This window comes from Echeneis naucrates, chromosome 16, assembly GCF_900963305.1.
Source record: "Echeneis naucrates chromosome 16, fEcheNa1.1, whole genome shotgun sequence".
Classification (NCBI taxonomy): Eukaryota; Metazoa; Chordata; class Actinopteri; order Carangiformes; family Echeneidae; genus Echeneis; species Echeneis naucrates.
In genome coordinates this window covers 1318475-1333236 of record NC_042526.1, presented here as the reverse complement: position 1 = coordinate 1333236, position 14762 = coordinate 1318475, and the positions used below count along the sequence as shown (strand labels likewise).

The window sequence follows — 14762 nt, the reverse complement described above, 5'->3', positions numbered from 1 at the left end:
GGGCTGTGTGGAGCTGAAGTGTGACGACACATTTCTGATTAATGTAAGAAACTCACTGCTGTCTACATAATTTCCCATCATTAAGTTTTAGTGTTTTTTTTTTTTTTTTAATTTGTCACCTCCTTTAAACAGCCCTGATTTGACTTGAGTGATAAACTGATAGACCAAGTTAGTTCAGATCTGGATCAGACAGCTCTCCGAATCAGAGTGTCTCCTTCAGAGTCTCTGGATCAGTCCTGTATGTTTGAGTTTATTGTGTTGACAGAATAAAGACAATCAGATATTTAGAGCATTAGAGGCTTTGGAGCTGATTTTTCATCATTACTGCTCCAAAGAATGAGCAGAACAGATCACATAAAGATAGAAACCTCAAATTGTGTCAAAATTTCTTGCATTCTGAGCTACTAACTCTGATCACAGTTTATTGGGTTTATTGAGGGAGATTTATAATTAACTCAGATTGAGCTCATTCTGAATGTGTAGACTTGGTGACATTTAAAAAAAGGACGACACATACAGAGGTGTGGGGAAAAATGAGAAAGCCTTAATGTGGCTCTAAATTGCATGTGGCAAGAAGTTTCTACCTCAAGGCAATGATTATTTCAAACTTTTACATTATTGAACATTATTGAATAAAAATCCACTCATAATTGTTTCAGCTGAGTCATTAGGTATCCCGCAATTCATTTCAGTTAAGAACACTGTGAAAATAAACGGCTAATGAACGAGTTTTGAAGCCAGTAAAAGATGTGATCTTCACATCTTCAGCAGGACCCACTGACTTTTGTTCTCCCCCGCCTCCCAGTAGTCACGTCTTCTGTGCTGGTGGTTCAGCTGCGAGTGGCTGTTTTGGACATCTATCGTCAGTTCCCCTCGGCCTTTCTGCTCCTCGCCTGTGATGTCGGTGGGCTGAACTTGAGCCGCTCTCTGAGTTAATGAGTGTCCCGGAGCAGCTGAGCTACGGGGTTCGGCGACACTCTGAGGAGCAGGATGGCCGCCGTCCACACAGGGGTGGCCAGGCTGATATTTAGCAGGCATCAGCTGCTCCCCCACCACAGGGATCAGCAGACCGTTTACGGCCGGGTGGTGGTCTCTGATATGTTGCCGCTCTGGGGAGTTTGTGGGGGCGCTCTGACTCACAGTTCACTCTGGACCATCCGTTTGCAGAAGCTGACAAACAAACAGGCGTCGGGCCAGCTGGCTGCCTGGATAGATAAGCCTCTGTCAGGTGGATCTTTGTCATCGGCTGCGGTGGAGCCAGCAGCGCTCTCATTAGAGAGTCTAAATTGGAGACAACTGTAAATCAGCATTTGAGAGATGATGATAAAAAATAGCAGAGTTTACTTTGTGGGTTAAATTTTCTCTGACTCACGACTGAGCCTGGACCATCAATAATATAGGCCGTCGTCATATTTCGCTCTACATGTGATATTTCATATGTTGTATACTGCTGTTTAGTGACAATGTTGCTTTCTGCATAATAATATTGTAGAGTTAATTAGAGAAACTATTGGGATTGTAGACTCAATTGTCAGTTTTCCAGAAAAATCTAAAATAGTTTTTGTATTTTTGTTTTTTCTCATCAGTCGTACATTTTGTTCTGGGACTGATTAGAGACAAAGCATGTTGTCACCGGCATTAACTGGACATGCTGTTTTCAGTGTTTTTTTTTTTTTTTTTTTAAGCTGCATCATGTGTTGGTAAATTAAATTTTACTGGCTTGTGGCCATTTTTTTGTCAGAAATGGAGCTGGGTGTTTCATCAATTTCCATTTTTGATTATGATTTTGGCTTCCAGTGATCATGAAAACAAGTAATTGATGTCTTTCAGTTTTCACTCTCATGCATCTATCTGTCTCCAGTCTCTGTTTCTGATCTGAAATGTTGATATTGTGTCGGTGAGTCTTCACACCGGAGGTCTGACAGGCCGGTGACGTTTTTGTGGCCAGAGTGAGTCGTAGCAGCTGTAGGTCAGATCCAGGAAGAATCTGGTACCTCCACACAAGGCAGCTCTGGACCCATGAATGAGTCAGTCATCCCTCTCTAATTCGGCCCCTCCACCCCCGGTCTAATTCGGAGAGGTTTCTCCAGCTAGGTTTTCTGCCTGACTGAACATCTGACTGTACGGTCGAGTGAACAGCTCGTCTGCCTTGCAGGCTGTTCCCGCTCCACCGTCCTCGGTCAAGGAGGTACCACCGAGGGACTCGCCAGTCAAATCTGCCCGAAATCAAACTAATGAGCTCTGACAAGAAGCAACGTGCTACCTGCTGGGAACATGGCCAACACTTTGCTGCGGTTCTCTCTGAAACGCCTCAAAGACCTTAACCCTCCCGCTGAGCTGTCGACATGGATCTGCCATTTCCTGTCAGAGGGCTTATCCCAGTAATGAATCGTCTGGTGGAGGGCAGCTAAATCAGACTCTGAACCAGAGATCACCACTTGGATCGGTGTCTGTCAGCAACTCTGTCCCTCCTCCTAAAACAGATTGAAGCCAGCTGACATTCAGTTGTCCAAACCAAAAGAAAATAAACTGAACATTTTTTTTTGTGCTGACTTGAATTATAGATTTGAATTATCCAGGATTCGGAAACTTTGGATCCTAACTCAAACTTTCATCTGCACTGAATTTAATCTCATGGTTTGATTCTCACCTTCAGGTCACAGTGAAGCCATGCCGGTCTGTGTGCTGTCGGAGGGGGCAGGGCCCGGCGCACAGGTACCGGCACACCTGACCAGGATCCCCATCCCACACATCACCATCAGCACCGACTGCTCCAACAAAACGGTCAAGGTCTGTTTCCAGCGGACTAGTATTTGTCTCAACAGCAGTGTTTATCTCAGACTCTGTGACTGTCTCCTCTGTTCTTAGGAATGTAACTCAAACATTACTTCGTGATTTTAAACTTTTCTCCAAGAGATGCAGAGGAGCATCTTTGACTGAAGACAAAAGGTGGTGGAACAACTTGAAATATATTTTATATTTAATATTTGATATGTTACGATGATGTACGATATTTTAGATTTGACTTAAATGAAGCACAATAACAAATAGATACAAAAATTATTAAAATAAATGCAAGAAGGGTAATTTAGGGAATTGTACATTTTCATTCCTTCTAGTTATCCCCAAATTTGGATTGATATTTTAAGTACACATTTGGTTTTAATGCTTGTTGATATTGAGAATACAGCAAAAAAGGCAGAGTGTCCCATTTAAACATGAAGTTTAGCGATATGATCACTTCATGTCAACATGACTATCCTGTCACATTTCAAATGCTGCTCTGTGGCCCAGTCTATCCCAAGATTCACTGCACATCAGAGACAATAAATAAATAAATAAAAAATAGGGCACCAAAAAAAACACAGAGCCTGAGGATTACAGTTTGAAAAGCAATTATCTGGTTCCTGCAAAAGGTGCAAGTGTTCACAGCAATGACCTTTGTTTTAATATAGCTACATCTTGTCATGGTTGCAACGCAACAGTGTGCTTTTGGTTCGCCCTCTGCAACGACTGTGAAGAGACGTGATCTCCGAGGGACAGACACCGTCCCCGAGCTGGGACACAACGGATGAAGGAAGCTGGTTTTCAGAGTTTTCCAGGACCGGAAACTAGATGAGAACAGCAACATCTGCTGAAGTGAAACAAAAGTCTTTTTCGTCCCTGTTTCAAGCATTTTGATGTAATTGTTCAGCAGGAAACAGTCTCTTTAAAGAAAAATACTGTTTTTATAAATCTCTACAGGCCCCGTTCTGTTATCAAGCTTTTATCATTCCTGTTTTCATTTCCTCACTCACAGCCATGTTTTTGTCTTTATTCCCTTTCCACTCAGCTGTCACCTGCCACCATCTGCTCACATCCACTTATTTTTTTTTCTTCTGTGTGTGTTGCTGGTTTTTTTGTTGATTAATACACTACAGGAGTGTTTATGAAGACCAAAGCAGCAGAATAATCCACCTTCTGTCTTGTAGCTCATTTCCCCGAGGCGCTCATCAACGCCGCTCACTTTCCTGACGCGGCTTTGATCAGTTGACGGGCTCGCAATCAAATTGTGCAGAACTTCAGTCAGAACTAAATGTTTCTCAGTTTGTCGGCACGGTTTGTGTTTTATTTATTTGTTTTTTTTGTTTGTTTGCTCTCCCAGGGGAAGGTGGTGCGTAAAGGCCGGCTGGTGTCATCAGTATTTGATGAGGTCACATTGAAGGCTGTCATCCAAGGTAATGCTCTGGTACTGCTGGGCCTGAATATGGTCCGAGCAGCTTCCTGCTGGGTTCTTTGTGTTTATGCATCACTTTTTAGAGCAGGTTTTAGACCCTCCTAAACACACAGGAGTGTTTAGACTCCCAACTATCACCTCCTATTTACAGCCTTAGTGCTGCAGAATGCTTTAAATTAGACATGTTGGTTTTCCCTCCTTCAACTGCAGAATCAGCAGATCTGTCGTGTGTGAAACTAACTTTAGTGATAAACTGATGAAAGAAGGTTCAGATCTGGATCAGTTTGACTCTTGCTGCTTTATCCGTCCATTCTCATCCTCCATCTTTGATAGTGACATCTAGAGTCACGTCTCTACATTGGACGCTCCTGTTGGCTCCGGTGGGTGATGTCACAACTTTTCTTTGGTTAATCTATTTTACAGTATCTCTATATAGAAAACAAGGACAATTTTGTGTACTACAATCCCTTATTAAAGAGAACAGACTCTTTATTGAGTCACACACATAATTAACTGAGGTTGTGCCGATTCTGAATATGTGGAGACTTGGTGACATTTTAAAATAATTAAGTTCAGAGCCGTTTGGTTTGGAATGGCGGGTTTATCAGCGTGTTGGCTGAAAACAGCAGCAGCTGCTGGAAATACTGAGACTGAGTCACACTAAAAAGCTTCAGAGACCTGCAGAGTTTATGGTGTAGGGTCTTTGACTGTGTGTGTGTTTGTGTTTTAAGCTGTGTAATGGGTCTGGATTGCAGAAGCAGATGGAGGCCATTGTGTCTCATTGTTGTCATATCTGTGGCCTTCTCTGCCTGATTAGAGCTTCAGAGAGCCAAGGCTCTTATTGTGGTGTCGACATCCTTCCTTTTATTCGTTTAAACTCTCTGACACCCTGACTGTGTCCCCAGCTGCATGATGAACAGGTCCTCCCACTCTGTATTGTTGGGTTATAGTCAATCTGCCAGTTCTTGTACAGTGTTTGACCTGCAGGTGCATTGTTGGATTTGCTGTTAGACTTGTTTGTGTCTTACTGTTGTTTCTCCTATTTCAGTATCTTTTGTTGTGTTTCACAGTTTACTTCGTCTTGATGAAAATAGATCAAGTGTTTTTGTCAACATCAGAAGCAGAACCACATGATTTTTACAGTCATTTCACATTTCAGCTGTCTTCATGAGGATTTTCTCTCCATCAGTTTTCAGAATTAACAGTCCAGTCACAGAAATGTACTGTTGGGGGACCACCTTGAGTTTATATTTGCACATTCTTGGTTATATTAATGCATCACTTCATCATCATCTTGTCATCCTGATCTGAACCTGCATTTCACTCTTTCTGTTTTTCAGAGGAAGATTCCCAGCCAAGCAGCTCATCCCAGAATCTGTCCATCAGCGCCGTTCTGTTTGGGGCACTAGCCAAGGACTTCAACAAAGCCGTCAATGAAGGGGTACGTTTAATCTCAATAAACTGTTCAACCTTAAAATAACACAAAATTCTGTCTTTTGTCTTATACATGTCCTATACATGAGTATGACATGAACACATGCTGTCGTATGAGCTACAATTTCTTTAATAGAAAAACTGTGAAAGGGTTTGGAGACGCTCCGTTCAGACATATTTACCGTGCGTCATATGGATCTATATTTAGTGCATGACAAAGTATCTCTGGAATAGATGTGTGAGTGTACACTGATTGTGTGTGACTGCTGAAACTAATTCACAGTTTTATTTTCTGTTATCTTCAGTCTGTGCTGTGTTGTCACATTGTTAACAGACCCGAGTTGTGTCTTCGTTCCCTGCAGAAGTTCACACACCCCCTCATCACCTTATAAGACAACCCCAGCTTTATTCGTTGGAAGGTTTTCTTGAGGCTGATTGAAACAGAGGCTTTAGAGTCGGCCTTCAGTTGTGATGGTGAAGTTTAGGATGAAAATATTCCTTTTCCACTCATCAAAAAACGGCTGCCAGCGATGGAAAAGGCTACAGCTGGACATCTTATTGAGTCCTGCTCCAATTGGCATCGATGATAACACAACACTGCCGTATATCTCGGCCTCTTTGAAACACGCATACACACACTCTCTCTCTTTCAGCAGCTATCTCGACAGGAAGAGTAAGCTGCAGCCTCAAAGTTTTTAAAAGACACTATCACCTACTGAGGTGACAGACGGAGGCACAGACACTCGTGAATAAGAAGAGACAGATCGGTTTTATCGAGCAGCTCCCTCTCCCTCCCCTGTGTCTGTGCATGTGTTGACACCACTGCTCACAGTTGCGTGTCCACAGTGCGACTTCAGAGGCGAACTTGACTTGGCAGTGGAAAAATTTGGCTTTCATTTGACTTTTATTAGCAGGTTAACACCATCACGATGTCACCTTTGGCGCTTCACATTTGCTGGCCGTTGACATCCTGGTGATTTTAAAAACAGACTGAAGTTATGTGGGAGAGAAGGCAGAGATGTGGAGGAGGGAGGCTTGGAATCGACCTGCTCTGTATTTTATACTGATGATCAGGCAGGTCAGGTCTCCACTTCCTAATCCATACCCTGCTGTACGTTTGGGAAGGCTTGAAACCAGCATCAGAGACCATTCACCGGGACTACATCCACTTTTTATACAGTTTATGGTTAACCTGCAAATTTTGGTCATTTTGTTAGAGAGACTTTCTCTGTTCCTTCTGTAGATACACTTTTAATTTCTCTTCCTGTTTTATAGGGAAAATATTTCATAAACTGATTTTTATTTTCTGGCTTTAGAAATTCAGAACAACGTTCAGTATGGACAGTGCCGTTAAGGAGGATACTACTCTACTTTGCTGTTTTTCTATTGTTGCTGAATTACACTGTCATTGAAATATAAAGTTCCTGCTCAGAGGTTTTTACATTTGTCGGTTATGGGCTTTAAAGTGCATAACTCCTACATTTCATTGTATGCTTTTAATATACACCAAGGGAGCAGGGATGTGCAATAACAAAAAACTGCAGAACTGCAACTAGAAAAAAATGTAAAGGCAAAATTATACGGCAACTGTGAAGCGAACAAAAACAGCAAGGCAGTGGAGTTAATTAGATAAGAGCAAAAAAGAGACATCAATATTGTTTTTGTTCTGACGAATTAAGTGCTGTAGAAATTTACATCACCGTGTATATAATTTACAGTGCTGCACAATATCGGAAAAGTAATTCCACCCCAAAGGAGTGTGGAGACTGAACTGCCATAAATATATCAACTGCCAACTCTCCAAAAATAATCATTGCTTCTCTAATTTAGCTTTTATGATGCATCTGCCGAGTCCTGCTGAATAAGGCCGGATGATTGTTTTAGAAACTGCTCCAGGACTCTTCATCTTCTCACTTAAAAAGAGATAAAAAAGCTCGTTCTGTCAGTGGGAAACAAAATTTTTGAGTTAAAACCAATTCCATGAAACATCATCCATTTCTACCAAATGTGAATTGAGAGATTAAATACTAAAACTCATCTCTGTGCCCAGAAAAATAAATGGCTTTATTATTTTTATTAATATAATATATTATATAATGAACATGAATTAGACAAAGTGTCCTTGAGCAGACGAGTTTCGAGGAGCTACTCCCTTGAAGCTCGTTATTTTAAGCCTGAGGAGGACGAGGAACAGATTGAAAGCCTGTTTTTAATGAACATTCATGAGATGCTGATGAGATTGCATTATGTTGTTTTTATTAAGAAAAGGAGACTTTGCTATTATGGAGGTGTGTCTCTGCAAATTGTATTTCCTGGATCATAAAAAACTGATTTGAATAAGGTAATAAACTGAGGGATTCTTGCGACTTGATGAATATGGCAACAAAAATCTGTGGGGCAAGATTAATTAATTTATTTACTAATGGCATGTTTGGAGAAATGTGCCCTGAGCCGTGCAAAGCCTGTGTTGGCTCGGAGTAATTGAACGTCCTCTGCTTTCAGAATTAAAGGGGAAAGAGCGTGTTCCTGCACTCGATGTGGATCATCTGAGCCACTTTACTTGGAGGTTAATTTATCCAATAACGGGTAAAACAGCTACTTTTTTTTAGACCAACGACTTTGCCACCAAACTAAAACTCACAGACGGACATACTCCCAAACATCCTCAAAGCCAGGAAGGGCTTCAAATAACCAATTATGAATAATCGTGAACAGCTGTTCACTGCACTCTTAATGAACTAATTACATCCATATTATAGTGTTTTATTAGCACTGAACAGGCCCCATATTGTTGTGTTGGATTCAAATTGCTTTTATTCACAGGAGGAAAAAAGAAGCTTCCTTGTTTGCTGATTTACATTAATTAGGTTGCTGCTCTGTTTATTCCACCTTCTTATATTATGTATAAATGCTGTGCTTGATTATTCCCTGAGCCGCACTTGTTAGACATCCTCAATGCCACGTTCTCAGGGATGTGACGTCACCACGGACTGAAACAGTGAGGACGTGTCCCCTGTGGGAATCTAAGCTGGTACAACTCCGTTGACGTGCTGTTGGATAAAATTTACCTGAAATATGTGATGTGGTATTAAAGTGTGAATGTTGTGTTGACCTCCCACATTTGCCTCAAGACTGCCTGGGGGGGAATTTGTTTGGATTTTGCTGTACAAACATTAATTTGGACTCAAATATTAATGGATCTGAGCTTGCTGGTCAAAGGTCACCGTGCATTTGCAGTAAAAAATTTTTTTTAGGCAGAAAACACAACTTCAATGTCTGTGCGGATGAAAAGTAGTGATGACATGTTTATCGAAAAGGTGAAAGGTCAATCCCACTGTGACATCATAATCGCTGGCTGTTCACGCTGTAGCTCTAAAGGACACAGGACTAGAGCTGAAATTTATTATTTTTTTATGAGACACAGAATCATAAATGAACTTTGTTAATTAACCAACAGACAGGTTCTAAAATCAAAATCCAACAGGCTTCCCTAAGTAGAAAAACTGAAGTCCTAACTAAAGTTATTATTAGGTCTCTGAGTTCACCTCACAGCAGAGTCACAGGTAGCTGAAGGACTGTTGATTCAATGGCGTAGCAGCAATTAAGAAAAAAAAACAAACCAACCTGCTCTTTGCTTAAAGTAACTGCAAAGGTCGAGTTAAATCAGCTAAAAAAACAACAATAAAGTGCCAGCTGACTCCTGGAGTGTGAGAAGGGCCTGAACTTCACAACAAAGTTTTAGCTCATTATTTCGCCGTTCACTCTGTAAATTTACCCTTCGGGTTCAGTCTCGGCGTCCTTTTCTCCAGAAGCAGCTCCAAAAAAAAAAAAAAAAAAGTCACTGTCCTCCACCTGCACAGAAAATGTCTTTAAAATATCCCTCTCTCCTTACGTAGCTGCTAAAGTGCTTAGAACCATATATTAGTATTTTTCACATATTTCAGAAGATACAAACGCGTCCTCTTGTGTGTTTTTGCTGTCGGCCCGACTCTTCGTGATGATGCCACATCTCTCCATAATGGCACCTATGATGCTGTTTACAGAGTGGCAAGTTTGTCTGTGACGTGTACAGGGACAGGGAACACATCAGGGATAATCCTCCTGTCAGCAGTGTCACTGTGTGTGTGTGTTTGTGTTTATTTTTTTATTTCTTGTGGTTTACCCACCACAGCATCTTGACAGAACTCAAAACCCTGTAAAGCTTGGCGAAGGCAGGGAGTCATCGCAGCCTGAGCTGCCGCCCTCAGCCACAGATCAGAGCTCTTGTCAGACTGTGTGTTTCTGTAACATGATTATTCAGACTATCTGCTGTCCTTTTGTCAGCCCTGAGCGGAGGCTTTAAAGCCGGTTTGTGGGGGGGGGCAGCTGACACGCCAAACAAAAGACAATCTCCAATTTTCACGCCGGCTTATCATCGGCGGCTTCTTGTGACGTTTTACTTAACGTCCCCCCAGACGCTACATCTTCCACTTCAATCTGTCCTCTCTCTAGGAAGAAGGATGTGCATTTATCTCTTTGCTCTCAGGTCTAATCCCCCCAATTTCTCTGATTCTCGTTGTTTATCTTGTGTTTTCCCTGCAGGATGTTGTGGTGGCCTCTGGATTCACTGTGGAGAAATCTGGTTCAGTCCACGAGGACCGGCTGCACCCCTGTAAGCTGCTGCTGTCGGGAGACGACGCCTGTTTTTATGTGAGGACGTTTACTCAGCTGAGTTTGTAGCTCACGTGAACACTGTCGTGTGTCTTTCCCCGTACGTTCAGTTCCACCTTAACCTGTCTCACCTCCAGTTCACTGGAGCTGCTGTGACGGCTGTCGGTTAAACTCAAAAACACTTTTACTTTGTTGTCTGTCATTAACAGTGACACGGCTGCAACATTGAATACAGTCCTTTCAACATTCTCAAACGTTCAACCTCAGAATATGAAAATCAATTTCTATAAGAAACATTGTTAAAATCTGTACAAAAAAAAAAAGGCACATTCGTGCGATCGTCATCTTTTCCTGGTTTGGTTCACTGTTTCAGCTTTTTACCTTTCTGTGATATTCACCCGGAGAACATCAGTTTTTTTAACTGCTGTGAGTAAGACACTTTTGAAGAGTGCGTTTGTGGCTGTGATCAGATTAGTAATAATGTAATAGTGAGTGTTGTTGACACTCAGTGAGGTTGTGAACTCTGCCTGTGAACGTGTGTCCTGTTTGTTCTCGGGGTCTGTGTTTAAACTCAGTCTGTTAGACGGACAGAAGTTTAACACGGCTCATCGTTTCGCTCTGCGTCGACCTGCAGACGTGTCTCTGTTTCACCTGTAGCTCAGTCATCACCGGGCCTCACTCAGTTCAAACAGTCGCTTTTGAAAACCAAAATTACAAAATTGGACGTGGAATTGAAGCCTATGGGAAAATGGTCCTACTTGTCACTTGATTCATTAGCTCAGTAAATGTTTTCCTGAGAGGTTTATGGTGTCAGAGGAAAACAGGACTATAAACTCAAAATTAGATCTCAAATATGCTTCAGTTGAATGATGTTACATGTTTATGTTATGTTGTTTTATGTTCTATAAAAAATGTATAACAAATGATATTGGGTTTTTTTTTTTTTTTTTGATTTTGGGTTTGTACCAAAAGATAAAAATTGTACATTAGTAGCACCGTCAGTTTGTCCTACAATAATGTGACACTTCATACCTTCTTACAGGAGACCAAGATAAGAATTGGAGCCAGGATGAGATATTTTGGAGCTCACTCAGTTTAATGTGTGATGGATATGAGTCTGGTGCCCGTCCTTCTGACTGTCGGTATATTTCTCTGCTGTGGTGTCTGCACATCACGGATGTTAAGATTTATCTTCCTCTTCCTCCCTCAGGTGTCCCGCCCGCCGCCCCCTCCTGACCCCGGGTCCCGCTCGGCAAAAGGGAGGAGCACCGCTCACACTGCTGAGGTCAGTGTCAGAGGCCCGGCTGGCTGAATGTGCCGTGCAGGTCTTGGATCTGTCAGGAGGCTTTATGTCAGCTACCGGCTGGATCGGGTCTCAGTACACCTCTTGGTTTCTGTGGGGAGGGGAAAGGCACATCAGCGTTTGATACCAGGATCTTTAAACTTCTAAAAGCACAACGAAAGTGGATTTAAAAAAAAAAAAAAAAATTGCCACTAGATGAAAGTGATCCACTGGGAAAATGATTGACATGAGAATAAAGGATGAAATCTAAAATAAAAAATATCAGTTTGTTCTGAGAACTAAATGCAGACTGGTACTGTTTGACTTGAGGAGGATGGATAATTAAATAATTCTGCTCAGTGAGACGTCCAGATGTTCAGCTCCCACCGCAGGACCAGGGATGGGACAGAGCACACAGGACGGAGTGGGGCCAGTCTTTATTATTATTGATATTACGTCTTTTTATCCAAACATTACAGCTTTTATCACAGCTTGAGATGGGATAATTTTTGTTAACACCTCATTCAGTTTCTTTTCTTGCGCTTCCCAATAAAATAATAAAAAATCCACTTCAAGCTGTGAGTATTAATCATATCACTTTCATAGTAATGAATCGTTCCATTAGAGTGCAGAATTGAATGATTCAGTCCCGAGAAGCTGAAAAGTGACAGATGACTTTGATGCAGAATTAAAGTGGATTTTGTGCTGGCAACAAATTATGCCAGACAATAGAGTTAAAACTGTCTTTTAGAACGAAAAAAGTATCAAACGCAGTTACGAGCAGAGATTTGTCCAAATGAATAAACAATCAAACAAAACATAATTTGTACGCAGTTCTTATTGTGAACTCAACATGACAAAGTGCCTGTTCAACATTTTATCTCGTCACGTTGAGTCAGTTAAGCAGCTGCAAGCCGATGTTTCAGCCTTAAATTTCTACCATCTGTGGTTTGGCTTCTTCTGGCTGTCAGTCCATTCACACGTAACGTGACTCAGGTTTCTCTGAGCAGTGTGTGCTCACTTTGCTGTCATTTGGTTAATGCTAACTAGCTAACAAACGGAGCAAGAGCTGCTGACGCCTGACTCCTCATCGGGCGTTGACCTTAGCAAGCTACCAGCCTCAAATGTTTAAAATTCAAAAACCAAGTGATGGATCCTCTTAAAATTTGAATGCTGCAAAGGGACAGGCAGCTCTTAAGGGATGGGTATGATTAAATGAAACCATTGGCTATAAAGAAAAACTGCAAAAATATCATGTGGCTTTGATGATTAAAGGCGGACTGACTGTAAGCACACAGAAACACACGAGAACAGACGTGAAAGTCGGGAAATAAAATATTAAGTGAATGACAGATCAATACAGCAGAGCAACAGCGAGGTGGCGCCGTGATAAACATTTTCAAACAGAATTAATTCACCTATGAGACAGAATAACACACAGTGTATTGGAATAAATAAGAGATTGAAGATTTTCAGAAGCCTGTAATCAAAGTTTAAAGGCTCCATTCAAGTTTAATCTGTGCCGTAAAAGAAATGCTGCTAAAAATAAGTGTCGGACGAGTGTCTCCTCTTTCATGAGCAAAAACTAGTTTTCTCAGATCCTTGATATTCTCAGAAAGGGAAGCAGTTCAGAAAAAGAGGGATGGAAATCACTGGCTTTGTTCATCTGTTTACTCAGATGTTAACATTGATCAGAAATAACATTTGTTCAGGTAAATACCAAGATAAAAAAAAATCTGTTGTTCTCAGAAATCATATGATGATTGGTAACCTCCGTTTGCACCAGTTTGTCGTGACGATGAGACGGCCGTTCTTAAATGTATTTTATGACGTGCTAACATGCCTCTCTTGTCTTGTTTCTCTTCAGGATTCTACAAAGGCCAAGGTACCAAAATACACATACGTGGGACTGGACGAGCTGGAACCTGGATCTGTGGTCAACGTGTACGGAGTGGTGGTCTTCTTCAAACAGCCATTCAAAAGCCGAGGAACAGGTCAGTCTGAGCGTCCGACCGAATAATGGACACAAACCGCCGGGTGGACCTGGTCCAGGATCCAGCTTTTTAGTTTTAATTGAGTTATTTATTTATTTTTCGCAGTCACACTGTGCAGTATATGAATAATTAACTGCATTTAAATTAATTAAATCATATTAACAACCAATAAAGACACATTAGCAACCCACAAGTAGCAAACAGCAGCAACAAAATCAATCACTAAAGTTGGATTCATGAAAAAAAATGCATAAAAGATAATTACAAACTCTAAATTCTTCATCATTCTAAGGGCAATAAAAATAATTATTATTATTTATTTTTCTTCTACAGATTTCTGCTCCATCTTGAAGATCACAGACAAATCCAACCAGAAGATCGGCTGCACCATCTTCCGTCAGAATCTGGAGGACCATCCCAAAATCTTTCAGATCGGAGACATCGTCCGAATGCACAGAGTCAAGGTCCCGGCCCAATAGCACGACGCCTCGTACAGTTAACACAAATAGCTACTGCAGTAAAATTGATTTAATAGTTTTGTGTAATTTGGTAAATGACTCCTCGTCTGTATCCACAGGCTCAGTTCTTCAACAACGCCATCACGCTGGTCAACACTTTCGGTTTCTCCGTGGTGACGTTCGACGGGGTGGTGGGCAACGCCGTGGAGCCCCGGACCTCCAGCCGCTCCTTCCACTTCGACCAGGATGATCATCGAATCGTGGAGGAGCTGCGATCCTGGGCGGCAGATGGCCAGACCATCCTGCCCCCGACCTCCACGATCCCCCTGTCAGCGGTGCAGCCCAGAGCTTACTTCGACCTGACCTGCCAGCTGCTGTCCAAAGCCCCCATTGACACCACCTGCACCCTGCTGAAGGTAGGAAACCTTCTTTCATTTATTATATCATCCTTGCGGAGTTGTTTTCTTCCAGACCTTTCAGCAGATGGAGGGTCTCAGATGTGACTTAACCATTTGAGTCTAATTGTTATTCTGTAGCGTTTATTTAAATGTTCAAATATATATTTGATGTTCAAAGTGTGGACTTCATCTAGTCCATCTTGCATTTCATGAGCTACTCGATGCAATTTCCTGAAATCCTGGTTCAGAATATTAAATTGCGATGACATTTCTGTTTAACTGGAGGCTGACGAAGTAAAAATTACTTAAAAGAACGTTTTATTTTCTTCA

The 14762-nt window shown here is 41.7% G+C and overlaps 1 protein-coding gene across 2 annotated transcripts in view; it reads left to right on the top strand.

Moving 5' to 3' along the window:
* The window catches only part of pot1 (protection of telomeres 1 homolog), a 44901-nt gene that overhangs the window by 10950 nt on the left and 19189 nt on the right, over positions 1 to 14762 (top strand). The window contains exons 2-9 of one of the 2 annotated variants that reach the window (XM_029523358.1): positions 2657 to 2790; positions 4145 to 4217; positions 5557 to 5657; positions 10232 to 10339; positions 11511 to 11585; positions 13450 to 13576; positions 13910 to 14040; positions 14154 to 14450. In XM_029523358.1, coding sequence (XP_029379218.1) covers positions 2671 to 2790; positions 4145 to 4217; positions 5557 to 5657; positions 10232 to 10339; positions 11511 to 11585; positions 13450 to 13576; positions 13910 to 14040; positions 14154 to 14450 — 1032 coding nt within the window. In that variant the 5' untranslated portion in view covers positions 2657 to 2670. Of the gene's footprint in view, positions 1 to 2656; positions 2791 to 4144; positions 4218 to 5556; positions 5658 to 10231; positions 10340 to 11510; positions 11586 to 13449; positions 13577 to 13909; positions 14041 to 14153; positions 14451 to 14762 lie in introns of those variants that run through there. The other variant, XM_029523359.1, reaches the window with a different exon arrangement.